This window comes from Rattus norvegicus, chromosome 13, assembly GCF_036323735.1.
Source record: "Rattus norvegicus strain BN/NHsdMcwi chromosome 13, GRCr8, whole genome shotgun sequence".
NCBI classification, from domain to species: domain Eukaryota; kingdom Metazoa; phylum Chordata; class Mammalia; order Rodentia; family Muridae; genus Rattus; species Rattus norvegicus.
In genome coordinates this window covers 9,879,654-9,906,404 of record NC_086031.1, presented here as the reverse complement: position 1 = coordinate 9,906,404, position 26,751 = coordinate 9,879,654, and the positions used below count along the sequence as shown (strand labels likewise).

The 26,751-nt window shown below is 36.4% G+C and overlaps 1 protein-coding gene across 5 annotated transcripts in view; it reads right to left on the bottom strand.

The window, feature by feature from the left end:
* Positions 1-26,751, bottom strand: part of Cntnap5a (contactin associated protein-like 5A) — a 1,008,100-nt gene that overhangs the window by 69,743 nt on the left and 911,606 nt on the right. For 3 of the 5 annotated variants that reach the window (XM_039090650.2, XM_039090651.2, NM_001047865.2), the window contains exons 20-21: positions 11,945-12,075; positions 6,487-6,571 (exon numbers count right to left, since the gene is read on the bottom strand). In XM_039090650.2, coding sequence (XP_038946578.1) covers positions 6,487-6,571; positions 11,945-12,075 — 216 coding nt within the window. The remainder of the gene's footprint in view (positions 1-6,486; positions 6,572-11,944; positions 12,076-26,751) is intronic. The other 2 variants (XR_005492234.2, XR_005492233.2) reach the window with 1 other exon arrangement.

Genomic DNA, 26,751 nt, shown 5'->3' with positions numbered 1-26,751 from the left:
TTTTATTTTGTGATTTCTGACTGATTTGTGATTTTCAGGTTTCATACAGGATGAGCTGGAACTTTTCTTATTTCAATATGGTTTTATAGGGTCAGTTAGTTACAGGATGCCAACTAAGTAAATCCTTAGCTCATTTAGTTCTTAGAAATAATTCTTCTTATATGTTTAAGCATTGAGCTATCAAATTACAAAATGATAGTTAATCAATACTAGCTGTAAAAATAAATAATGTTCAATGTGCTAAGAATGCCATCTTACTCCTAACTTAGAATTTTGTAAGTACGGTTACTTTCCATCTAACATTAATATGTTTCATATTATAAACAATGCATTTTTCCTAGACCATGAAGTCATTTCTGTGGAACACAATAATAACAATGCTTTAATTCTGACTTCCGTAAAAAATAGATTAAGATTTGGTCTGGGAATAGACTAAGTAATCTACCACTTGCCTATCAAATAGAGGTTGTAAATTCAATCTCCACTCAGAAATGTTTCCATCAACTGTAATGTTGTAGTTTTTATGAATTTGTGTTTTGTTTGTCTTTGGAACCTTCAGCCTTTATTAGTTCTGAGATCTATAGGTTTTACTGAGAGGAACAAGTAAAACAAAATATTTGAAATACTCAGATGAGCTGACTCTGTTAAATGCCCAATGGTGTTTCATGAGGAATCTCCAGAAAGAGATGGCTTTGTTCAAATGATTGACATGCATAAATATGTTTCTCTCCCATTTTGTAAAGTGTTACTTTAACTTTCTGTTTTCTATGTGTTTGTATGTACATGTTTATGTACATGATTGTATGAATATACAAATATGTGTATTAGTATATATATATATATATATATATATATATATATATATATATATATATGTGTGTGTGTGTGTGTGTGTGTGTGTGTGTGTGTGTGTGTGTACCAGAAAATAATCCTATCCTTCAGTACCCAGGCATTGTACATAATTTTCTATTTTATTTAATTTTGTTTCTTTTCTTTCAGAATTTTATTATTGTCCTGGGGCTCCCAAATAAACCAGGCAGGCTGACCGGACAGCTGTAGTTACCCACTCTGGTGCACCTGAAGATGTATTGAAATACGTGCAACTATGTCTGGCTTATTCAATGCAGGTTCTGATGCTTACATTCAAGGTAATCACTTTGTTTGCTGAGTCACCTACCCAATTCTAAGTATGACTTACTTTTTTTTTCTTTTACTTTTTTTAAATTGGAAAATTTTTACTTATATTTCAAAAGTTTTTCCCTTTCCTGGTTTCCTGACCATAAGTCCCATATCCCATCCCCCTCCTCTTCTTCTATAAGGGTGTTCACACTCCCCATCCACCCCCATTCTGACCTACTCTTCCAGACATTCCCCTGCAGTGGGGGTACAGACTTGGCAGGACCAAGGTCTTCTCCTCCCATTGGTACCCAACAAGTCCATCCTCTACTACATATGCAGCTTTTGTCCATGTCTTTGGATAGTGGTTTTGTCCCTGGGAGTTCTGGTTGGTTGGTTTGTTATTCAGTCCTTTTTTTTAATTCCCTCAATGGGGACCCTGTTCTCTGTTAAATAATTTAAAGCTAGCATTCACCTCTGTATTTGTCATGCTTTGTCTGAGGGTCTCAGTAGACAGCAATATCAAGTTCCTATCATATACTTCTTGCCTTCATACATATTATATAGTTTTGGTTTCTGTATATATACAGGCTGGATCCCCTGGTTGGGGAGTCTCTGAATGGCCATCCCTTCAGTCTCTGCTCCAAACATTGTCTCCATATCTACTCTTATAAATATTTTTGTTCACTCTTCTAAGAAGGACAGAAGCATCCACAATTTGTTCATCCAACTTCTTGAGCTTCAAGTGGCCTGTGGACTGAATATTGGGTAATTCAAGTTTTTGGACTAATATCCACTTATCAGTGAGTGCATACCATGTGTGTATTTCTATGATTGAGTTACTAGTCAGGATAAATTTTCTGGTTCCATCCATGTGCCTATGAATTTCATGAACTCATTGTTTTGTTTTCTTCTGTTTTGTTTTTCATCTTTATTAACTTGGGAATTTCTTATTTACATTTCGATTGTTATTACTTTTCCTGATTTCTGGGCCAACATTCCCCAAATCCCTCTGACTCCCCTTCTCTATGTGTGTTCCCCTCCCCATCCTCCACCCATTACCACCCTCCCCCCAACAATCACATTAACTGGGAGTTCAGTCTTGGCAGGACCAAGTGTTTCCCCTTCCTCTGGTGCTCTTACTAGGCTATTAATTTCTACCTATGAGGTTTGAGCACAGGGTCAGTCCATGTATAGACTTTGGGTAGTGTCTTAGTCCCTGGAAGCTCTTGTTGGTTGGCATTGTTCTTCATATGGTGTCTCAAGCCCCTTCAAGCTCTTTCAGTCCTTTCTCTGATTCCTTCAACAGGTGTCCCATTCTCAGTTCAGTGGTTTAATGATGGCATTCGCCTATGTATTTGCTGTATTCTGGCTGTGTCTCTCAGGAGAGATCTACATCCGGTTCCTGTTGGCCTGCACTTCTTTGATTCATCCATCTTTCCTAGTTTTGTGGCTGTATATGTATGGGCTACATGTGGAGCAGGCTCTGAATGGGTGTTCCTTCTGCCTCTGTTCTAAACTTTGCCTCCCTATTCCCTGCCAAGGGTATTTTTGTTCCCCTTTTAAAGAAGGAGTGAAGCATTCACATTTTGATCATCCGTCTTGAGTTTCATGTGTTCTGTGCATCTAGGATAATTTGAGCATTTGGGCTTATATCCACTTATCAATGAGTGCATACAATGTGTGTCTTTTTTGTGATTGGGTTAGTTCACTCAGGATGATATTTTACAGTTCCATCCATTTGGCTATGAATTTCATAAAGTCATTGTTTTTGATAGCTGAGTAGTAGTCCATTGTGTAAATGTACCACATTTCTGAATTAATTCCTCTGTTGAAGGACATCTGGTTTCTTTATAGCTTCTGACAATTGTAAAGAAGGCTGCTATGAACATAGAGGAGCATGTACCTTTGCTGTATGTTGGAGCATTTTTTGGGTATATGCCCAGGAGAGGTATAGCTGGGTCCTCAGGTACTGCAATATCCACTTTTCTGAGGAAACACCAGACTGATATCCCGAGTGGTTGTACAAGTATTCAATCTCACCAAAAATGGAGGAGTGTTCCTTTTTCTCCAGATCCTTACCACCATCTGCTGTTAGCTGGGATTTTTTCTTAGCCATTCTGACTGTAGTGAGGTGGAATCTCAGGGTTTTTTTGAATTGCATTTCTCTGATGACTAAGGATGTTGTACATTTCTTTAGGTGCTTTTTGCCATTTGATAATCCTCAGCTAAGAATATTTTGTTTAGCTTTGTGTCCCATTTTTTAATTAGGTTATTTGGTTCTCTGGAGTCTAACTTCTTGAGTTCTTTGTATATTTTTGATATTAGTCCACTATCACACATAGGATTGGAAAAGATCTTTCCCTATCTCTGTAAAGAATTGAGTAGGAATTTTGATGGGGTTGCATTGAATCTGTAGATTGCTTTTGGCAAAATGGCCAACATTACTATTTTAATCCTGCTAATCCCTGAGCATGGAAGATCTTTCCATCTTCTGAGATCTCCTTGATTTCTTTCTTCAGAGACTTGAAATTCTTGTCACACAGGTCTTTCACTGGCTTGGATAAAGTCTCATCAAGATATTTTATATTATTTGGAACTATTGTGAAAGATGTCATTTCCGTAATTTCTTTCTCAGCCTGTTTATCCTTTGAATAAAGGAAGGCTACTGATCTGTTTGAGTTAATTTTATATCCTGACACTTTGCTGAAATTGTTTATCAGGTTAATTAGTTCTCTGCTGGGACTTTTGGGGTCATATAAGTACACTACCATATTGTCTGCAAATAGTGCTATTTTTATTTCTTCCCTTCAAATTTGTAACTTTTTGACCTCCTTTTGCTGTTTGATTACTCTGGGTAGGATTTTAAGAACTATATTGAATAAGTAGGGAGAGAGTGGGTAGCATTGCCTAGTCCCTGATTTTAATGGAATAGCTTCAAGTTTCTCTCCATTTAGTTTAATGTTAGCTACTGGTTTGCCATATATTGATTTTACTATGTTTAGATATGGGCCCTGAAATCCTGATCATACCAGGACATTTATCATGAAGGGGTGTTGAATTTTGTCAAATGCTTTCTCAGTATCTAATGAAATGATCATGTGGTTCTAACCTTTGAGTTTGTTTATATGGTGTAATACAATGATGGATTTTCATATATAAAAACATCCGTGCATCCCTGGGATGAAGGCTACATTTTCATGATGGATGATCATTTTGATATGTTCTTGGATTTGGTTTGTAAGAATTTTATTGAGTACTTTTGTGTCAATATTCATAAGAGAAATTGATCCAAAGTTTTCTTTCTTTGTTGGGTCTTTGTGTGATGTCAGTATAAGAGAAATTGTGGCTTCGTAGAAGGAATTTGGTAGTGCTCTGTCTGTTTCTACTTTGTGGAATAATTTGGATAGTATTGGTATGAATTCTTCTATGAAAGTCTGATAGAATTCTCCACTAAACCCATCTGGACCTGGGCTCTTTTTGTTGGGAGACTTTTAATAACTGCTTCTATTTCTTTAGGAGTTATGGGTTTGTTTAGATACTCTATTTGTTTCTGATTTAACTTTGGTACCTCTTATCTGTCTAGAAAATTGTCCATTTCCTCCAGATTTTCCAGTCTTGTTGAATATAGGCTTTTGTAGCAGGATCTGATGATTTTCTTTATACTTTCCCCAGATTCTGTTATGTCCCCCTATTCATTTCTGATTTTTGTTAATTTGGATAAACACTGTGATGGCTGGTTAGTCTACTAAGGGTTTATCTATCTTGTTGATTTTCTCAAATCTACATTCTTTCACAAGTCACAGCAGCTACTAGATACTTTTCCAGGATTACCAGGTAACCAATTGCACCCCATAGGACCCACAAAGAGCCTCAGACTTTTGGAGAAGTCATTCCAAAGGTGATATCAAAACTTCGAGTTATGGGCTATAAAAAATTTATACACAGTGATTTCTGGTATTGAGTCCATTTCTGCTTAAGATTCTGAAAATTGCTAATGTTTTCTGAACTGTGCTGTGACCAGCAGACTCAAGGAATGTGATAGTGTCAAAAACAAAAACAAAAAGAACCAAATCAAAAAGCTGAACCTGAATGAACTGAGAATGCACTTGTAGGTTATCTCCTTCTCCCTCTTCTTCTTACCATGCCCCTCCCTCTTCCCTCTAGCCACAACTGACATATGACACCCTTCTACTGTCTAGAAAAATGATCTTCCTAGATCAAAATGAGATAAGGGGAAAGGCAGAAATACAAGTGTACAGATACTTTCAAAAATCTGATGAAGATTTGTATTTGCTAATTTGTAAACCACAGATACCCAGATGATTCAGGTAATAAGTAATCAAAGACTGGGAGATTGCCACTTGAAAATCTGATTTTGGATCTCTGGAACCCACACAAAGCCAGACTTAGTAGTACAGATATTTAAAGACACAATGCTTCTAAAGCATAATGGGAAGAGAATACAGAATCAGCAGAATCTCATAAGCAAGAATCCTGTCCAATCCACAAAGTGATCTGTCTTAAATGAGGTAGAAAATACTTGACGTTGTTGATCTCCAAAAGCATCCCATGGGAAAAACTTATTCATGGTCATAGATGTAAATGTGTACATGCACCATACATTATTCACATGCCCATATGAGGGAAAACTTTAAATTCAGCTATGAATTCTATTCAAGATTATAAATGAGGCTTTTAAAACAAATAAAAATATATTTAAAACATAAGGACAAGGGTAAGACACATATTGTGATCAATGCGAAGTCCTGTTGTCTACATTAATTAAATCCAGAATGCATTTATGCTCTAAGAGATAATGTTAAAGATAAGACAAATATCATATCCAATTCTTCAAGAAAGTATAAAAAATGCAGTGTTGTATAAGCAATAAATACTTTCAAACCAAAATGGAAAATTCACAAAAACTGCATGAAAACAAGAAGATCCACTCTTCTAGTTTGAGCTTTCAGTCCTCATTTTGCAGCTCAGTTTCCCACTTCATTTGTTTCATTTATAATTAAACAAATGAAAATAAACTGTTGAATATCTAGAAACTTTTATAATTTTAAATTTAAATGTTATTTTATTATTTCATTAACTTCCCCCATGAGTTACTAATAATAACCAAAATAATTACCACAAAGAACTAATCATTAATCTTGAACTAACCAATTAATAAAGCAAACATGAGTGGCATTCTGTACCTTTAGGATATATGTGTCTTAGTATATCCTTCTTAAAAGCCTGTATCAAGACTGTAGGTGGGAGAAATGCCTTCATATTTGAATCATTGGACACACCAACAGAGTAAAACAAATTCATCAACTTTAACAACAGTCATGACACGTATAGAATAGAAAATCAGACCTGTGACTTTGCCTAGAACAAGTGACTTTAGTGTCCAGAATTCAACTTTCGTGGAGAAGTTATAGCTGAAGAGTTGCTGGTCCATCTGTAGGAAAATAAAACAAAGCCATAGCCCAGGATTTGAGAAGGTATTAATTCCATTTGCAAACTACTTACAGTCTCAAACGGGGAAGGATGCTCTTTAAAATGATCTCTCAAGAGAGACACAAAATGGCTCATCAGTTGTCCAAAAATACAAACAAAATACACTTTCTTTCATCTTTGAAAAATAAGGTCTTTATTGTCATATTTTTGTCTTCCCACTGCAAATTTTTCAAAGGACCCATCCCTAAAAACAAGTAACCAGAGAAGCCCATGTGGTACATGCTCTGACACATTAAATAGAACCCAGCTTTTGTGCCCATTCTCCCTTCTTCCTCCCCTCTTTTTCTTATGATTACCATTCTTTAATTCCCTCCATATCTCTGACATATTTTCAGATGTGGACTGTAGGATTTCCGCATTCTGAAGTATAGTTGGATAAATCCTTGAAGAAAGGCTGCACACATTGTTCCCACTGACAGCTATCGCTGTTCACCTCACACCATAAAGCTGAAGAGATGTCACTGCTAGATTTTTCCAGGCCTCAGTTTCTAAGGTGTCCCTTTAAAAATCACCGCTCGCTTCATGTATTGCTGATTCTACTTTGTTTCCCTCCTTCTTCTCCTTCCTGGGCTGCCACAGAAATCTATCTCTATTTTTCTCAATCTGAATGGATCCAGTAGATTCTTCAAATTTCTATTGTGTGGGGAAGATTTTGCATATACATGTATTATTTAAATGTCAGCAGACAACCACAGTGCAATTGGTCAGTCCTCCCTTTTAGTCTGAGATTGTATCTCACTTTGTCCTAGAACTTCACCAAATAGGGTAGGCTACCTGGCCCCCAGGCTCACAAAAAACAGCTTGTCCCTATCTCCTCTCTCACCATCACGGGGATTACAAGTGTTTGTCATCCCTCTTAGACTGTCTTAGACTCGAAGATCTGACCTCAAATCCTCATGCTGGCAACAGAAATGCTTCATCACCTTAGCCCTGCCCCTGATCTCTAATCCCCCATTTGAACATCTACATAATACTTTTCTCATCATTTTATAGTGCCCAGGCTATAATGGAAGAGAGACAGTCATAGGAAGGGGTAAATGAGTTGCTGAGTTTGGGGAAAATCAAGTGTATCAAGACAATTACCAAACTTCTCCATTTAGTTCCTCCATCCATAACTCTGTTTCTATACACATTCATTGAGTAACTCTCTTCAGAAACCTGACATTGTAGTTTATTGTATAATTTTAACACAAACCAGTACTCATACCATGTTATTTAATACTATTTTTCTTACCTAGATCATAATATTTCTTATTTAGTAACAGCATATATATATTGGAATTGGGTAATATGGTCAGGAGAATAAATATGCTATCTTCCTGTGTCAAAATAAGGTCTCTGCTCTAGGTTTTTCTGCTTTCTTGGACACTGCAAATACCAAGTGGGTGCTTATTATGGACTATAAACTGAATGGTGAATATTATATAGACAAAGAAAGGAAAGAAATACATCTTACTATCTGGGTTCTACTGGTCTTATGTGTAAAGAGGACAGGAAATAAAAAGGTACTCAAATATCTATTAAGTGTTCAACAGAATATGCCCCATTTAACCATCCAGTCTTCATTAAAGTTATAAACAAACAAGGGGCTGGGATATAGTTTAGTAAGGGAAGTGTATGTAGAAGAAGTACAAGGACCTAAGTTAGGTCTCAGAATACTGGTAAAATATCAAATGTGGTGTCATTCACTTCTAATTCGGGAGCAAGAGGCAAGGAGATCTCTTCAATTAGCTAGAGAAACAATCTAAGTCTACTCTATGGTATTTCTAGATCTATAAGAGTCTTTGTGTCCAGAAAAAAAAATAGAAAAAAGAAAGAAAGAAAAAAATAAAGACAGACAGACAGACAGAAAGAAAGAGAAAAAGAAAAAAGGATGACAGCATTTCTTCAACACTGAAAACTGAGGTTGACCTCCAGCTCCCACATGGTAGAGACAAACATTACAAAATAACAAGTTGTAATTACAATTCCTATCATTCACCAATTAAGCAGGTGTACTCCCCACCCTAACCCACACATGCTCAGATGTGTTTTTCCCATTCATTTCAGGAATTATGTAACATTATTTTTGTAATGTATGTAATTATGTCATGCAAATCATTTATGTTATATATCCGAAATAATTTAGGAACTTTCATCAAATTGTAATAACTCCTAGTTATCCCTATGTTCGCTCATAGGCCACAACAAAAACTGATTCTTATTTCTGTTCCACTGAAATTCCCTCCATGGCTTCGTATGTGTCATGTTTAAGTTACAAAGAATCATTCTAACTGATTTTTGTGTGATGTCACCCATTTCTCAATATAACTTTCTTTGCAGTGATCTCAGGAAGTTCAAAAGAGGAGGCTCAACCCAATCTTTTTTTAATTATTTTATTTTATATTTTATTATGTATTTTATGTATTTACATTCCAAATGTTATCCCGTTTTCCAGTCCCCCCCTCTCTGATACCCTCTTCCCCTGCTTTTATGACAATGTTACTTCTCTCAACCACCCACTTCCACCTCACCACCTTGGCATTCCCCTATACTGGGGAAATGAGCATTTGCAGGAGCAAGGGCTTTTCCTCTGATTAAAGCCAGACAATGCCATCCTCTGCTACATATACAGATGGAGCCATGAGTCCCTCCATGTATTCTTTTTGGTTAGTGGTTTAGTCCCTGTGAGGTCTGGTGGGCCAGGTTGGTTGGTATTGTTGTTCTTCCTATGGGGATGCAAACTCCTTTAACTCCTTCAGTCCTTTCTCTAACTCCTCCATTGGGATCCCTGTGCTCAATCTGATGGCTAGCTTCAAGCATCCTCATCTGTATCAGTAAGACTCTCGAAGAGCCTCTCAGCAGATATCCAAATCATGCTCCTGTAACTTGGTGGCATCAGCAGTAGTGACTACCAATATTATACCCTAAAGTCATACTACTTCTTGTGGTTTCAGAATAAATTTGACACTACTTAAAATCACCTAGAAGAAAGCCTCAATGTGTGATTATCTACATTGGATTGACATATATCGCATATTTGTAAGGAAATAAATTAAAATAATGATGTGGAGTCAGCCCACTGCGAATAGCACCATTTCCTAGTCAGAGAGTTTTAAACTGAATACCAATAAAGAAATTAAAATGGGCACATGCAAAAAGTGTGTATAGATACATTTATTTCTCTTTGCTTTTGAACTGTGATATAACTTGGTATGTTAAGTTTCTACCATTTTGACTTCACTCTGTTGATGACTGGTTATTTGGAATTATGACCTATGTTGATTATTTCAAGATATTTAGCACAGCAACTGAAATAAAACTAGTATACTTCTCCTTAAAGTCACATCAACCTTTATCACATAGCACGTGCAACATGTGGAATCGATCCACTTAATTCACAAATGTTCACTGAAGACCTTCTGATACATACTCTTTGGTAAAGAGAGAACTCTACAATAATAAAAGCAAACCAAGTTGCTGTTTTCCTCAAGTTCCATGGGTAGGTTATAGAACATAAAATGCATTTCATGTCAGTTAGCATTTGTTACTAAAGGAAAAGAGTATTATGACACAAGAATAATGGGCAAAAGTAAAGGGAACAGGTTAAAAGACTGTTAGGAGAGGGTTAAATATAGGTAGACATTGACATATTGATAAATAGTACACTTAAATAGGACAAGCCATCACATGCCTGAGGCTAAAAACAGCAGGAGTTTAACAGGGTTCTTTATGGAATGGGCTCTGCCATGACAGGAATGCACTATATGCTTTTCAGGTTAGAATCTGTGGCTCCTGAGGCACTGTGGGGGAAGTCTGTGAGAGTAACGGAGATGGCAAGACACACTTCAAATGAATGAAGCATCATTTCAAAAGCTGGTATTCTGGAATAAATAAAAAGCAGAAAGAAGGTTGAGCACCAGTATTCATCTCTCTCAGCTTCCTAACTGAGAACTGAATGCGACTAGATGCCTCATGCTCTTTTGGCAAATATGGACTGTACTCTTAAACGGCAAGGCAGAATTAATTTGAGCTCTTTGTTGGGTATTTTGTCACAGCAATAGATAAGGTAACTCACATGGAAGAGGGTTTTTGGAAATCAGTATATATCAATGTTTCCATGAATTCTGAAAATAAAATGGTAAAATCTAGCAATCTACATAACTGAAGAAAAATATACTTCTTCCCTTGAGCCAGAAAATTCTTGTATCTTTTGTCTGCTTGCTTATTTTTTTATTAGTTAATAATAAATTGGTTTACGCTTAAGACAACTAGTAGGTAGAAGTAGAAAGGTTTTTAAAAGGCCAGAAGACATAAGGATGATGGAGCTGTATTTGTGGGAAGGCCATGAGATTTGACCCATAGGCAGTAAGGCTGACATTAAAGGTCTGAGTAGTTGGGACCAGCTGTGGAAGAGAAAAAGAGACAGCACAAGCTGTCAGGTTATAGGAAGAATTAGACGAATGGTAATGTGTAATGCTTCTTCTAAAGGAGACATACTTTACAGTAAAATAGAACAAAGTCATCTTCTGAGAAAGATGTCATCGCATCTGTTGTAAGAAAAGAGGCATTTGATGTTATGAATTTGAAGGATCCAAGATAAATAGATTAAACTTACATGAACAAAATGGTGAATGTTAAACTAAATAACATTCTCACTTATGATCAAAGAGAAGTAGTCTAGACTTTAGCTGGACTTTATTAAGATCTGCCCTGCTCTGCTTTTGTCTTTTTATATAGAATCATTAATATTTCATAGAATCCAACCACACTATCTTTTCAAACATTTTTGCCTGTGCACGAAGAAACCCTTCAGATACCTTGTCTTTCTTTCCTTCCCAGTAAGATCTTACTTATCTTGAAAACCAAGTTTGCACTAGGAAGTAAGTAATGATGTGTAGAGGAGACCTGTGCCTTCCCAAGGGCTTCTGCATCACCTGTGCCCTCCTTTGCAGCCACCTGTACCCTATGCCCACTTTCCCCAAGGCCTTTCTACAATCTTCTGTACTTTCCAATTTGCATGCATCATTCTTGTTGCTCACTCATTCTGGTTAAGAGCTTATTAAATTTGAGAACAACTAGGAGGTCCAGTGTTTTCTCCTCTCCAGTGATTTCTGATAGAATAGCTCTAGTGGGGAATTCAAGAATGTGAATTTGTGCTTCTTAACTCTTTCCTAGGTGATAACAATGCCAGTGAGAAGGAGGAACATAGCTAAAAGCTGGGTTGGAATCTGTGGCAACTCTATACTCTAGGATGTGGCTTGATTGAGCTCAGATATGTTTGATGCAGAAGCCTTGGTATGAAGGCTGAATGAAAAGGTCAGAACTGAAGTACCTGAATGGAAATTTCTGGCCCGTCTTTGCTAATCTTCACCTGGTGCACTCTTCCATTGGCCAAGTTCTCTGTGCTCATGGTATACACATGACTTTCTCCTTTGCTTAGTCGAAAACGAATCTGTAAACTTCCTTGAAGAAAAAGAGAGTGGGGGGAGGACTCAAATTAAGAATAACAAGGCCAACATTGAAAGACATGATCAAATTGTTCATAATTTTTTTATTTCTCCTTTCTGGGTCTTCCTGACTCAACATTATTATTATTTAAAAAAAAACAGAACCATATATTCAGTGGACTTGAAGTACAATCTTCTAAATGTGCATACAAATTAAAGTGTGCTTCTGTGTTCTTGTTGCTATTGTTGTTTTATGTATGGGACATTTTAAGTTGAAATGCAAGTTTGAAATAAGCTCACATATGTAGTCTTGTAATTTCAGCTCTCTGTTAGCTGAGACAGAAAGGTCAGGGTTTCCAAGTCAGTTGGGCTGAAAAGAGAGACCCTGCCACAAAAAAGCAACTAGACAGAAAAAAGAAAAGCGTAAGAGGTGGAAGAAAGGAAGGAAGCTAGGGGAAAGGGAAGGAGGGAAAGAGGAGTGGAAGTAAGCAATCTGCTTGGACAAGTACACCCACAGAACTGTTTTGTAACAGAAATGAGAAAACATGAATATGTCATGAATATGACTCTCATGAAATGGTTTTCTAAAATCACCTTTCATTTATGAGTTTGAAAAAAAAGAACTTGCTATTTACACTCATTGAAATGTAATGTAATGTCTCTAAATTAACTGTTGTCTGGTTAAGGCAAGTTGACCAATCTAAACCTTCATGGCTTCTTAAATTCAAATTTTATCAGCACAGTGGTTTTCACACACAACTGTTCACTATCCATAAGATTAGGAAAACAGTTCATTAAATTCCAACCTCAGAGCTTACATAATGGAAGGAAACTAAAGAGACTTGAGGAGAGACTGGAAAAAAATATGAAGGACTTTCTTTCCTTGTCTTGTGTGTGTGTGTGTTTGTGTGTGTGTGTGTGTGTGTGTGTGTGTGTGTAAAAGCAAGAATATTGAGGGACTAAATAAAACAAAGGATTACATCATAAAAACAATAGGTAGTATGGTGTGAATATCCTTTGGTAATTGGAAAGCTACTGTATATGAAAACATGACAAAGAAAACAAACATTCATTGCTTCCTTTTCCCACGAGTGTGCACATTTTAGCTTTCCAACATGGATGCCTAAAGTGGTTGAGTAGAGTGGCCCAGGTGCATAATACAGGATGCTTTCTTGACTCTGTGAGGTTAGCTGCACTGTATAGTTGGACACTTCCTTAGACTTCGGAGGTACATAAGAGAGCAGAAAATATTGTGAACAGAGTAAAGTGTCATTCTATGAGGAATATTAAGGAGAAATGTACATTTTCTCAAATTTGAACCAAAAAGATGGATTGTGGTATATCCCTTCACATTTTCTCATTTCTCTGACCTTTTTCAACTCATTAATTTTTGCCATTTCTGGCAACCATATAAAACCAGAGGCTTGTGTTCAAGATTGATATTCTTATCCCAGTGTTAAATTCTTCTTTTCCATTACCTGTATCCCTCTTAGTAAATATTCGCTGACTCTCTATTCCCTAGTGTTCTTTATCCCCACACTCCTCCCTCAAATTTACACAAGAGTAAATACTTTAGGTTCATAGTCCTAGAGGTAGACTGTCACAGGGAATGTACTATCAATACAAAAGTCTAAACAATAGGCTAAGTGCCAGGGCAAAAGTGGTGGAACTCAGCGAGTTTGATTCCGTTTATCCCACTCTGCTGCCTGGGTAGGGGCTGGGCTAAAGGGAAGTGCTAGGCGTGGGAAAGTGCAGTCTGAAATGTGGAAAGCTGGACCCGGTTTAGGGTCCCCAAGTCTGCAATATGAGTGAGAAGGGCTTCTCTGATTCTTGGACATCCAGGCACCATTGAGAGTCTGGCAAGAGCTGATAATGGAGTCAAGGACCTGTGAGATTGGAACAGCGTCTAGCCCAGGGACAGGGAAAAGGGGCACCCTGGATTGTCTCCTCCTTAGCTTGGCATAGGTAGGCTAGAAGTTCAGAGATCCTACTACAGGAAAATTAAGCTGTGAATCTGTAGGAGAATGCCTTCCGTACAGCAGATTTTGATGAAAGAGGTAATCCATGGTTGTAACCTGTCTGTTGACTGTTCATGGCAGAAAGTGGACGCATACCTGTAATAAACTCACTTCTCAAGGTGGATCCGAAATTAAATACCATTTGCAAGGAGGAATGTCTGGGAAGAAAGCTTATTCGCTAAGCCCTCAGGGCCTCTAGGTGCCTCATTGACATGGAGATATCAGTTTAACAGCCTATATGACTTTTCCCTTTCCCTTATTTGGGGAGTGTGGCATGTGTTCCAGGCCAGGAATCTGGAATGGAGTGGAAAATTTCCTAAATCTGAGGTGAGTGCCCACAGAGTCTCTGTTTCTCAATCTGTTCTACTAACCGAGTTTCCTGGCATGGTTTTACTGTTAAACAATGAATCATTTTGCATTTATCTCTCATGTGGTCTTACTTTTCTCTCTTTTGCACATCAGCAGTGCTGTGCATTCAGAGGACACTTTCTCGGCATGACTATGAACAGAGATTTGCTGTTTACAATACAAAACTTAAAAGTGGGAGGTAGATTGGACAGGGGGATGTCTGGGAAACCAGGAAAGGGAATAACATTTGAAATGTAAATAAAAAATATCGAATAAAAAATAAATAAAAATTTAGCTTTTAAAAAAAAGGATTTTTTTTGAGATGCAGTTCCTGAAGTAAACGTTTCAATTAGAATGGAATATTGTCTCTATGAGTACCCCATACAATGTTAGTGGGCCATTTTAATGTTGATACACTCAAATTATATCTATTTTTCTTCATTTCTTATTATTTTGAGACAAATCTGTTTCCTTCTATCTCACACTGTCTCTCTCTCTCTCTGTCTGCCTCTACAACTCTGTGAGTGTGAGTTAGGGGATCAATTACTACTTAAAGATCATAGTGGGTTCTGGTGAGATGTCTCAACCAATAAAGGTGTTTGGCTAATTAGATTCCTTCCCCAGGTCCCAAAAGGAAGAAGAAAATTTACTCCCAAAGTTTTCTTTTAACCTACACACACAAGACATGGCACAATCCACACTCATACAGAAATATACAATGAAAATAAAAATATGAAAAATTCTTTAATTGAAAATGATAATACAAAACTTATATTACATAAAAAGTAAAACAAAAGACAGTGATGAGGATGTTTTGTCAAAGGAATCACTTTTGCAACATAAAAAAAGTGCCTTTATCGAACTGGACAGAATTGCATCACATGTCTTATTAAACCTATCTCATTACGGTTAAGTCTTTGCCTTCCATGTTCAACTAGAAAGTTCTTTGCTATTCCTCCCTTAATTTATAGATATAAGAAAACAACAACAGGGAAAAGAAAAGAAAGAAAGGAAGAAAAAAAGAAAGAAAGAAAAAAAAAGAAAGAAAGGAAGGAAGGAGAGAAGAAAGAAAGAAAGAAAAAAAGAAAGAAAGAAAGAAAGAAAGAAAGAAAGAAAGAAAGAAAGAGAAAGAAGAAAACAAGCATTGGAAATTGAATAACTCCTTAATGTATTCACTTAACTATTTTTAAAGTCACATGGGGGCAGAAACTAGATCTACCTGCTTCAAAATGGTCTTCCTTAATAATGAAGCAGACTAGTCATTCCTCCCTGAGCAGAAAGGCCTTCTATGGGAGATGTTTGCATACTAGTGTCCTTTTCCCCGGTGAAATTTCAGGGTTGTTTGGATTTGCATTTCCCTAATAACTAAGGATATTGAACATTTCTTCATGTAGTTCTCAATCATTTAATATTCCTCAGTTGAGATTTCTTTGTTTAGCTCTCAGTTTTAATAGGGTTATTTGTTTCTCTGGAGTCTACTTCTTGAGTTCTTTGCATATATTGGATAATAGCCCTCTATTAGATGTAGATTAGTAAAGATTGTATCCCAATTTGTATGTTGCCTTTTAGTCATATTGACAGTGTTCTTTGCTTACAGGAGTTTTGTCGATTGCTGATCTTAGAACATAAGCCATTAGTGTTCTATTAAAAGAATTTTCCCCTTTGCCCACTTGTTCAATGCTCTTCCCCACATTTTCTTCTATTAGGTTCAGAGAATCTGGTTTTATGGGGAGGTCCTTGATCCACTTGTACTTGAGCTTTGTACAAGGAGATAAGCATGGATTGATTTGCATTCTTCTACATGATAACTGGCCATCCATCCAGACACTGCCCACCTGGGAATCAATCCCATATACAGTCACCAAACCAAGACACTATTGGGGATGACAAGAAGTACATGCTAACAGGAGCTTGATATACCTGTCTCCTGAGAGTCTCTGCCAAAGCCTGACAAATTCAGAGGTGCATGCTTACAGACCACCATTGGACTGAGAACTGGGTTCGCAAAGGAGGAGTTGGAGAAAAAAACTGAAGGAGCAGAAGGGTTTTGCAACCCCATAGGAAGAACAAAAATATCAACCAACCAGACATGCTAGTCCTCCCAGGGACTAAATCACCTACCAAACAGTACACATGGAGGGACCCAGGTCTCCAGCCACATATGAAGCAGAGGATAGCCTTATAGGCCATCAATGGGAGGAGAAGCCCTTAGTCCTCTGAAGGCTTGTGGCCACAGTGTAGGGAAATGTCAGAGAGAGGAGGTTTGACAGAGTGGGTGGGTGGCCTCATATAAGTAGAGGGAAGTGGGATAGGATATGGAGTTTTGGAGGTAAAAGCAGGAAAGGGAATAACATTTGAAATGTACATAAAGAAAATATTCAATTAAAGAAAAAAAGATATGCTGAGATTACAAGCATGCACTATTTCATCTGTTTTTTCTGTGGCACTTAGGGATTCAAATTCAGATTCTTAAATGTTTGTAGCAAATGCCTTGCATATTGAACCACCTTCCTAACTCCTTTGTTAGTCTTGACAAGCAAGCTACCTAGTTCGAATCTAATGTCAACTTCCACATTTCTTTTCATCCTTGGGGTCTAGTTAAAGACACTACTTCAGGAACCACCATTCCTCCCTTCTATTCAATCTATGCTTGTTTCTATATATCTATGATCAAGTTCCCATTAGTTTTTTTTTAATTTAAAAAAATCTTAATTTTATTTTTATTGTAATATCTGCTACATTTCTTTAGTTTTTTCTGGTCTATACTGGGAATCCCTAGGCTTTTGCCATGCTTCCTGTCTCCCATTCCTGTGTCCTCCTTACTCTCAATCACAATCCTTTCAGATTTATTTAGGCTTTCCCCAAAACTAATGCTACTGTCATTTGTAACATCTCTATATCAAATTGCTCATGTACAATCCATATCTAATATTTATTAACATTTCACATTGTCCTTGTCATTCATGATAAATTCATTATTTTCATAATATATCTGACTCTAGTTTTATCCTCAATTAACTACTAATTCGTTCTCCCACTTTATGACTGACTTTCCCACACTCTGTCTTTGCATAATGTTGAAAATATCAGGGTATGCACATCCCTGAATGTCTCTATAAATAAGACTGGATAATCTCATAAATTCTTGTAGCTCTAGGCCATCTTTTCAAATGGCTGGGAAGACTGGTGACAGGATCTTCTGGAGACTACAAACTGAAGTTAAATTATCATCAGGCATTTTTTTCTGGAGACTACAATCTGAAGTTAAATTATCATCAGGCACTTTTATTGAAGGCTCCAGAGGAACATGAAATGTGTGTGCATGCTTGTGTGCATGTGTATATGTGCCTGCATGTAGATGTCTTGCTTGTGCATATGTATACGCACAAGCATGGTTGATATATATATATATATATATATATATATATATATATATATATATGTGTGTGTGTGTGTGTGTGTGTGTGTGTGTGTGTGTGTGTGTGTGTGTGTGTGTGTGTAGAGAGAGACAGACAGACAGACGGTGTTTTCTAATTTTTGGAAGCCACTGGAGATTCTTATTCCTTGTCATTAATCAGCATCACTGACAATACTGCTTCTATCATCAGGTTGAATGGCCATCAGACCTATCAAGGATGCCTCTGTGCTTCTGTAACCACTTATTTCAACCTTTACAATACTACAATCATTGTGTTTATCTCCCAGCATGATCAAGTAAGATTTCATCTTAACAAAGTACATCAGTTAATATTCTGTCTATGTATGGTTACTCCGAATTTGGTAAAGATAAAAAACTTGCATGAAAAATCTCAAAATTGATTAAATATCATTATCAATATAGTTGAAATATCACTGGTTACTCAGTTTTATTTCATGGTTTATCTTAAGGATTATTTTCATAGTCTGTTATTCAGTCATCAAAACTTTTCAGATAAAGGTTATTCCTAGGACTCAGTGAATAAGCACTGGGTTTAACAATCACAAGACCCTGTAATCTAACACCTTGCACAGAAATAAACAACAAACACAACATAATTATCAATATTATATGCATAGTGTTATTGTATAGAAACTAAAGTAGAAAAATTTAATTCTGTGAAATAAATCTGAGTATTTATAATTAGTCATTTTACATAGATTTTCCTTCACATTTCATAATGTTTATATTGTAAATTTACATTTCATCATGCTTATCTTAAAGCAACCCATTAAATCTGAGCATATAAACATTCAGAATTGTTTAGAAGTTTTTAGATCAATGAGTACAGTAAAGCTACTCTGGTTTCACCAAACAAACCAGAAAAAATACACCTGACTTGAGAAACTACATTTCTCATTAAGAAGCTAAGCTTATTTCCTTTCTAGGAATTGTATTTACACTGACATGTTTGTCAAGTGACTATTATATGCAGCGATAGACTTATACAATAGAAAACCTATTAATTATTTTTAAAAAATCTCCACAAAATTCATGTATTGGAAGAGGTTTTATTATCAGAATGTCCACACTACTCAGGGTAAACTACAGACTGACTGCACTGTATTCAAATTCTAGTGACAATATTTTGTAAAATAGAATCCTATATTTATATAATACTACAAAATCCCAAAGAGTAAAAATAATTTGGAGTACCACAAACAAAAGTATCACATATGTAAAATAGTATTGTCAATTAACAATATTTATAAAAAAAACAAACCAATGGCTTAGAATCAGGCATCTAGGACTATATAAGAAAACCAGAGCTCAGGGTTAATAGACACACAAGGCACAAAATCTCGATGTTTAAAAATGTTTGTTTATTTTTGAGATGACCTATGAAGGATGCATTTAAGTAAAAGCATATATTCCAAAGCACACTTGTGAAAAGAGAGAGTGGCATTCACGAGTCAGATCTTCCCTTCACCATAGGTTCTGGGCCTTAAGCTCATGTCATCAGACTTACACACCACTGCCTTTTCTCACTGAGCATCCGGCTGTCCCTGAGAGGCTAAGAAGAATCTCAGGTTGCAACCCCAATTATCTTTTGGAAATTATCACCTTTAATTTTGGCTTCATATTTTTTAAAAAATGTTTTTTTTTCATATTTCTTGGTATGCTATTTGTAGTTTTAGGTTATACATTTATACCTGTGAATATGTTCTGGGTCAACTTTTGAGCATGAATCCCATTTTGGTCTGTTTTGTTGGCTTTATTAGTTCCTCCCTGTGAAGAGGCAGTCCATATTCCTTTCTGTATTCTTTAAGATCTATAAAGAATTCACATGTGAGGACTTAGAATTGTCAGTGTGGGGTAGATATAATCAGCAAATATCTATCTATATATATATATATATATGTATATATATGTGTGTGTGTGTGTATTCCATTTAATTTCATATACATGTATGTATGTAAGTATGTATTGCATCTAAAGAAAATAAAATGAATATTTCAAAGAGATACCTGTTTCCCACTTGTATTTCTATATGAGAGACATGTATTGCAAACGTGAAGATAAACTTTAGAGGCCTGATGAAGAATGGATTACAAAATTTACTATGTTTATACAGTGGAAAAATAAATCCTTCCATTTGTAACGTGTTTTGGGAGTGGGGCGTTTCTGATAAATGAAAAAGAACAGACACAGAAACAAAGGTAGCATGGGTGCTCTCATACATATAGACTCTGAAAATTTAATCCCATAGACTTGAAGAGGAGAGTAGTGGTAGTATGAGGAGTGATGAATAGAGATACTTATCAAAGAGCATACACTGCCAGATATAAGAGGGAGAACATGTTTTGAGAACATAATTCTTAGATAACTGGAAATAGAACAGTTAGAAACTGCAGGATTTATTATAGAATCAAAATTTATATATATGTTTTGAATCTTTGTCAAACTGAAAAGGTAAGATTTGGAACTAGAATGAATGATTAGAATGTAAAATCATGCGCTGCACTTATAGAAGGCCCCATGAGCATGAGAATGCATATCCTATAGTTTTTTGCAAAACAAGTTTAATGCTTCTATACATGTCTTTATGATGTGGGAGTAATGAATTGGTTCATTCACATCTGAGGCCGCTCCCAACTTTTATAACTACAGCTCCCAGGACCTGATGCCATTTTGTGTCCTCTGAGGACACCTGAACGTATATGCCCATGCTCAAATGCAGACACACACACACACACACACACACACACACACACACACACACACACACACACACATACTATTAAAATAGAAATACATCATTAAAATTAAAAGAAAAATGTGCAGAATGGTGAAATTAAGAGTTTCTTTGATTTAACTTCTGACTTGATACATATTAGAATTTAACTGCTGATCTGATACAATCTGAAATCACCTGAAAAGAGAGCCTTAACTGGAGAATTGTCTACATTATCTTATCCTCTGTGCATGTCTCTGGTAGACTGTCTTATTTTTGATTCATGTGGAAGGACACTGCCCCCTTGTAGTAACGCAAATTCTGAGGCAAAGGACCCTGAACTGAATGTATAGGAGAGGAAAAAGTAAGCAAGAAATGAAACAGACAGGTCTTCCTGCGTTTATTTCTCTCTGCCCTTGACTGTACATGCAATGTGAACAGTGTTCCTCTTAACTTTCTCTGTGATGTCTCTATACCAATATGTTGTGATGTAGAATTGTAAGCTGGATAAACCTCTTTCTCCCATGGGTTTCGTTTTGCCAGGGCGTTTTATCACAGAAACAGAACAGAAACCAGAACAGCTGCGAACAAATCTAATCCATCCCCTTGCTTCAGATCTATGCTTTGGGCCCGGTCGTCACATGTACATGGGATACCGGGTCCACAAGAGATACTTTATCCTGTATGTGCTTAGAGATCCCATTGACCTGCTAAAGATGTGTGTTTCTTTCCTTGGAGACGAAATTGACTTCACATCCACGAAAATGAAAACGTTTCTCCTATTTTTATATGATTTATGTGATTTGAAGTCACTAGGACTCAATGCAGTAATTAGTCTTTTAAAAAGTCACATTCATGCAGCTTTATGAATTTCACACTATGCTTTTTGATCCAACTCCCTTTGAACATAGACAATCTTCATAAAAAACACTTAAAACTTTAAAATATCTGACAGTAATGTCACTCATATATGACTTTGAATACTCAGTGTTTTATTGTCTATAGACACTGATGGAATAGAGGAATACTTGGTGATCTTGTGAGGCTTAGTGCCTGGTAGTAGAATGGTCTGAGAGGTATTACATCCTTCTCATGAGGATCTCTCTCCCATGTTATTTATCTCTATGTTGCCTTGTGAAGGATTCTACTTGTGCAAACCATCTACTGACATGTTACACACAAAGTGCACTTCTCTCAAAATGCAGTGTTACTAACTCATGAAAGCAAGGTACGAGGGAGCAATACAGAACCACAAGGTGGCCAAAAGAAGTATTTCATTGAGTTTATTCAGATCTAAATAAGAAAATCACAAAGACTTTCAGAGAAGAGACATTCTGAATTTGGTGTCTCGAAAAACCACATAACTTTTTTTTTATTTCCATCAATGATGAAAAAGCTAGGCTCAGAGTGCACATTTGCAACCTCAGTGTCAATAGAGTAGAAACATCTAGATCCACAGAGTTAGCTAGGCAGTCAGCTTACCCATTCAAAGAGTTTGCATTTATTAGAAATCCTGTCTCAGAAAAGAATAAAAAAATCTTATAGCCAGAACTTATGGAGTCATTTTTTCTTTTTGTTCCTTTTTTAAAAGATGTATTTATTTTATATAAATGAGTTCTCTATTTGCATGAACACCTGCATGCAAGAAGAAGGCACTGAGTCCCAGGATAGATGGATGTGAGACATTATTTGTTTTCTGGGAACTGATCTTTTTTTTTTCTCTTTTTTTTCGGAGCAGGGGACTGAACCCAGGGCCTTGTGCTTGCTAGGCAAGCGCTCTACCACTGAGCTATTCCCAACCCCGGAACTGATCTTAAGTGTGGAAGAGGGGCTAGAGAGATGGCTCAGTGGTTAAGAGCACTGACCACTGACCGTTCTTCAAGAGATCCTGTGTTTGATTCCCACCAACCTCATGGTGGCTACAACCATCTGGAATGGGAATTGATTCACTCTTCTGGTGAATCTGAAGAGAGGGACAGTGTACTCATACATACATAAAATGAATAAATCCTAAAAAAAAGTTTGGAAAAACGGAAAGATTGAACAATGTTAGCTGGTAAGGCATCTCTCCTGCCTCTAGAGCCAATTTCTTTCTTCCCAGAAGACTTTTTTGTGTCAAGTTAATGTAAGACTATCTATCACAGAAATATGAAAATTATGCTTTCCATGAAAGTAGGGAGATATTCCAGTGGGTTTATGATTTCACTAGTTCGGTAGAATGAAAGGTGTAGCTTAGTCAGAATAAAGCGCATTATCTTTGGACCTTTTATCTTCTTAGTGTCTGTTAGGTTCAGTATAGTATTCAGCCAAATGTGAAGAAGACAAGGCATTTGAGCCAGTTTCTTGTACTTTCATAAGTGAAAAACAGACAAAAACAGGGGCTGGGGATTTAGCTCAGTGGTAGAGCGCTTACCTAGGAAGCACAAGGCCCTGGGTTCGGTCCCCAGCTCCGAAAAAAAGAACCAAAAAAAAAAAAAAAACAGACAAAAACAAAAAATAAAAAAACAAATAAAAACAAACAAACAAACAAAGAAAAAAATGTTCAATTAGAGATGATTTCCTAAACCACTTTCTTAAATCATTAACACTCAGAATAACCAGCTCTTAAATAACTTCAGGCACTTCCTACATGTACAACTAACGTAGCCTTGGTCTTTGGCCTGTTGTCATGGAGGTGATTTATTACTCTGGTTTGTGGGTTATAAGAGAGTGGAATAGCAGCAGGTTCTGATACTGCTATATAGGATGTTGTGTCTTATTTTAGCCTTGCCTTGGATAGAGGAGCACAGATTTGTGACCATCTAGAATTTTTGTCCAGAAAATTAGGGGAGTGTATCTACAGAATTCGTATTGTGTGCCATACTAGTTTTTATGTGTCTTTGCCTGATGTAGAGCTTTTGAGGTCACATAGTATACAGGCTCATGAAGTTTGTTTCTTCACCATCCATGAGGGATATCTTACTTTTCTTACCCCATCTTAAAGAAGCAGCAGTGTTTTCTGAATTAGAAATCATATGGCATATTAATTTTCAATAGTTATTATTTTTAGAAAATAAACCTAGAGACTAAAATGCTCTGTGACTCAGTACTCATCAGTAAAGCAGATGACCAATTACATAATCATATCCAGTCCTGGCTTATAATCTCATATTATATATGAATTTGTCTCAGTTGTATTTTGAAGAAGGATCTTCTAGGGTCCTGAATTCTATCTATCAGAAAGTCATATTTTCAGAGTAATCATTTGTCCATGTGAATGCCTTTTACATAGTAGGTGACTTTTATAAACATACAGTGATAATTAACAACTTGAGCAGATCTAAAATGACTTAGGAGCTAAGTCTTTGCACTTGTCTGTGGTTGAGCTACCAGAATAAAATTGGGGGGAATACATCTTAAATATTGTCAGTACCTTTTCAAAATCTGGGGCCTCAATTTAAAGAGTTGTTTCAGCTATGAAAGCAGGCTTTAGGGTAAGTATTTTATCATGAGTGGAAAGGCCTAGCAACCTAGGTAATTCCATATTTAATGGCAAGAGTGTGAGGTAGCATCTTTTCACATCGTAGATGGTCAGGGAGCATAGACAGGTGTAAATGCACTAATAAGTTGTAACGTATAAGCTTCTTCACTTTCTGCCTACATTCCCCATTTGGGCTCACTATCCTAAAGTATTCATAACCTCTCAAAATATCAGCCTGGTTCTAAATGCTTAAACACATGGACCAATTTGTAGCATTTCAGATAGAAGTTATAAAAATTTCCCCCTAACGTTATAGCTTAAATGTTGTCTCACTATGTACAATAGACCTACTGTAAATTAAATGTCTCTGTAACATCTTAGTAGTTCAAATAATGTGTGTAATACTAATATTCAATCTCTTAGCTTTAAGCAATCATAAAATAATAAAATAAAATAAAAACCAATTACATATTTCTAATGTACAATATCATGTGAAAATATTCCCATGGAAAATGAGAAGGATATGAATTAGCAAGGGGAAACAGAATAAAGAACCCTGAATCTTGATAGGGTAAAATTAGAACCTTGCAGCACATTAGGTCGGATAAAAATGGTGGCTGGGGAAGTTCCACATTTTTACAGTTCATCAAGGTAAGGAAAGCAAGATGACTTGGCAAGATACAGAATTCTACAATGCTTCAGGATCGGGAAGCGAAGTGGCAGGAGAACCTCTATTTGCAGTAGCTGGAAGAGGAAATATCAACTCTTCACATTTTGATGAATCAAGAAGAAAAATCCAGACATGGCTTAAGGTTAGGATGTTACCCTCCTTGAGGCCTCTCCTTGAGGCCTAGGCCCTACCTCCCAATGTGACTATGATTACCCAAAATAGCACCATGTGAAAATAAACCATTTTCACACATAAACCTGCAGGAAACATTGTATAACAGTCTTAGTCTAAAATTCTTTTTAGAAAATTTTAAAATTAATTTTACCATCTAGGGCAGATGAGAATGGAGAATGGTAAAATAAAGAAATATAGCTAGAAAGCGGAGAAGACAGAATTAAAAAAAGAGAAAAACTGTCTAGGACAGGGTGTGCTGGCAGATGGTATGCATGAAAACCACGTATAAAGAAGGAGCCTTAATGTCTAAGATGTTATAGCTACAGGTAACATGGACCCAGCCCACTCTCTAGATTCCTCCCACAGCATGCAGTCTATTTGTCCATGGCAATTGGACATTCTGGCAGATTCTACTCACTTCTTGCATTGCATCTTTGCCCTCCTCCATTTGAAATTAAATTAAATTACATTTATGGTGTTAAAAATGTAGTAAAGCATTGTGTATTCTCTTAAGTTTTTTCAGAACATTAAATTATGTCTCTAATAAGGTATATATTTTATTAATATGTGATTCTTCCAACATAATGGGAGGTTTGAGACAGCTGAGAATACGGATCTTTTGTTCATCTTTGTTTCTTTTGTGTTGCATAGTACTTAATAAAAATCACCAAAGAGCTTTAATACAATGTTAAAGAGAAAATAAAAAAAATGTTTTATAAGAGGGAAAACAACCACGGTTTGCATAGAATACTATTATTAGTTAAATAACAAGCAAGAAATTAGAAGACTACAACTTTGAAGAGAGATAGAGAAGAAAACTGCTAATCTAAGAACCATGAATAGGAAGCTGCTGCAGACAGATGACTGATTTGTTTAATTCATAGGCAACCACACATAGAATGACATTGCACTAAACTCATGCTTCAAGGTCAATTTCCAGTTAGTCCTCCCAGGTCATCAAATTAAAGTCCAACTATGCTATATGGTATCAAAAACCATGTTCTTTCATAAGATACCCCACACTTATTTAATAATAGAATCACTATAGAGTTCCATAGTACATTGACCTATTCAAATCCTGAATCTGCACACCTATTCGTCAACATGCTATTCCTGACAGGTAAAAAAGAAGAGTAATGGCTTCAGGTAATAAGTTTTTATAAGATTCCAGAGACTCAAGACATTATCTAGATGACCCTGGCCAAACAAGCAAGCGTCCTAGTGTATGATGGCCTGGATGCAAAATGTTTATATATTCATAAAATTGTGCAGAATGAAGCTCACTGAAATATTAGGGTATATGTAATATAGCACTAAGAAATGTTGATTTGCATTTCAGTTATTATTTTGATTTTGTGTTTTACACACTTTAAAGCTACATGCTCAGGAATTGAATAAGGGACCAGGGTAAACACTGCCCTGATTTCATCATTATCATCACATCACATCCATCACTACCTTCTTCATCTTCATCATCATCAAACTAGATGTTCCTCTTGTCACTGCCAAAATGATTCTGCCTATATCTATACAAATTCTATGCCACATTTAAGGACTCCTATCCCAACGCACCCATCTGAAGGAGAAAAAAGTACAGACCTGAACATAGAGATTGCTGCCTGGGGATGTATCATTAGTAACTGCTCTCAGCTGAGTGTGCAGTTTGCTGGGTAGTCAGAAGCCTACCATAACACCCAAAGACCTAATTATCATCTCAAATTTAGATCTCTGGGCTGTGATAAGAAAACAGATAAAATGCTGGAGTGGTGAGTTTTTTAATTGTTATGTATAAGGGAAAAATTATGCTGCAATAAATCATTTGGTGAATTCTAACTCAATTATAATTGAAGTCAATGGCAACCTAATGAGC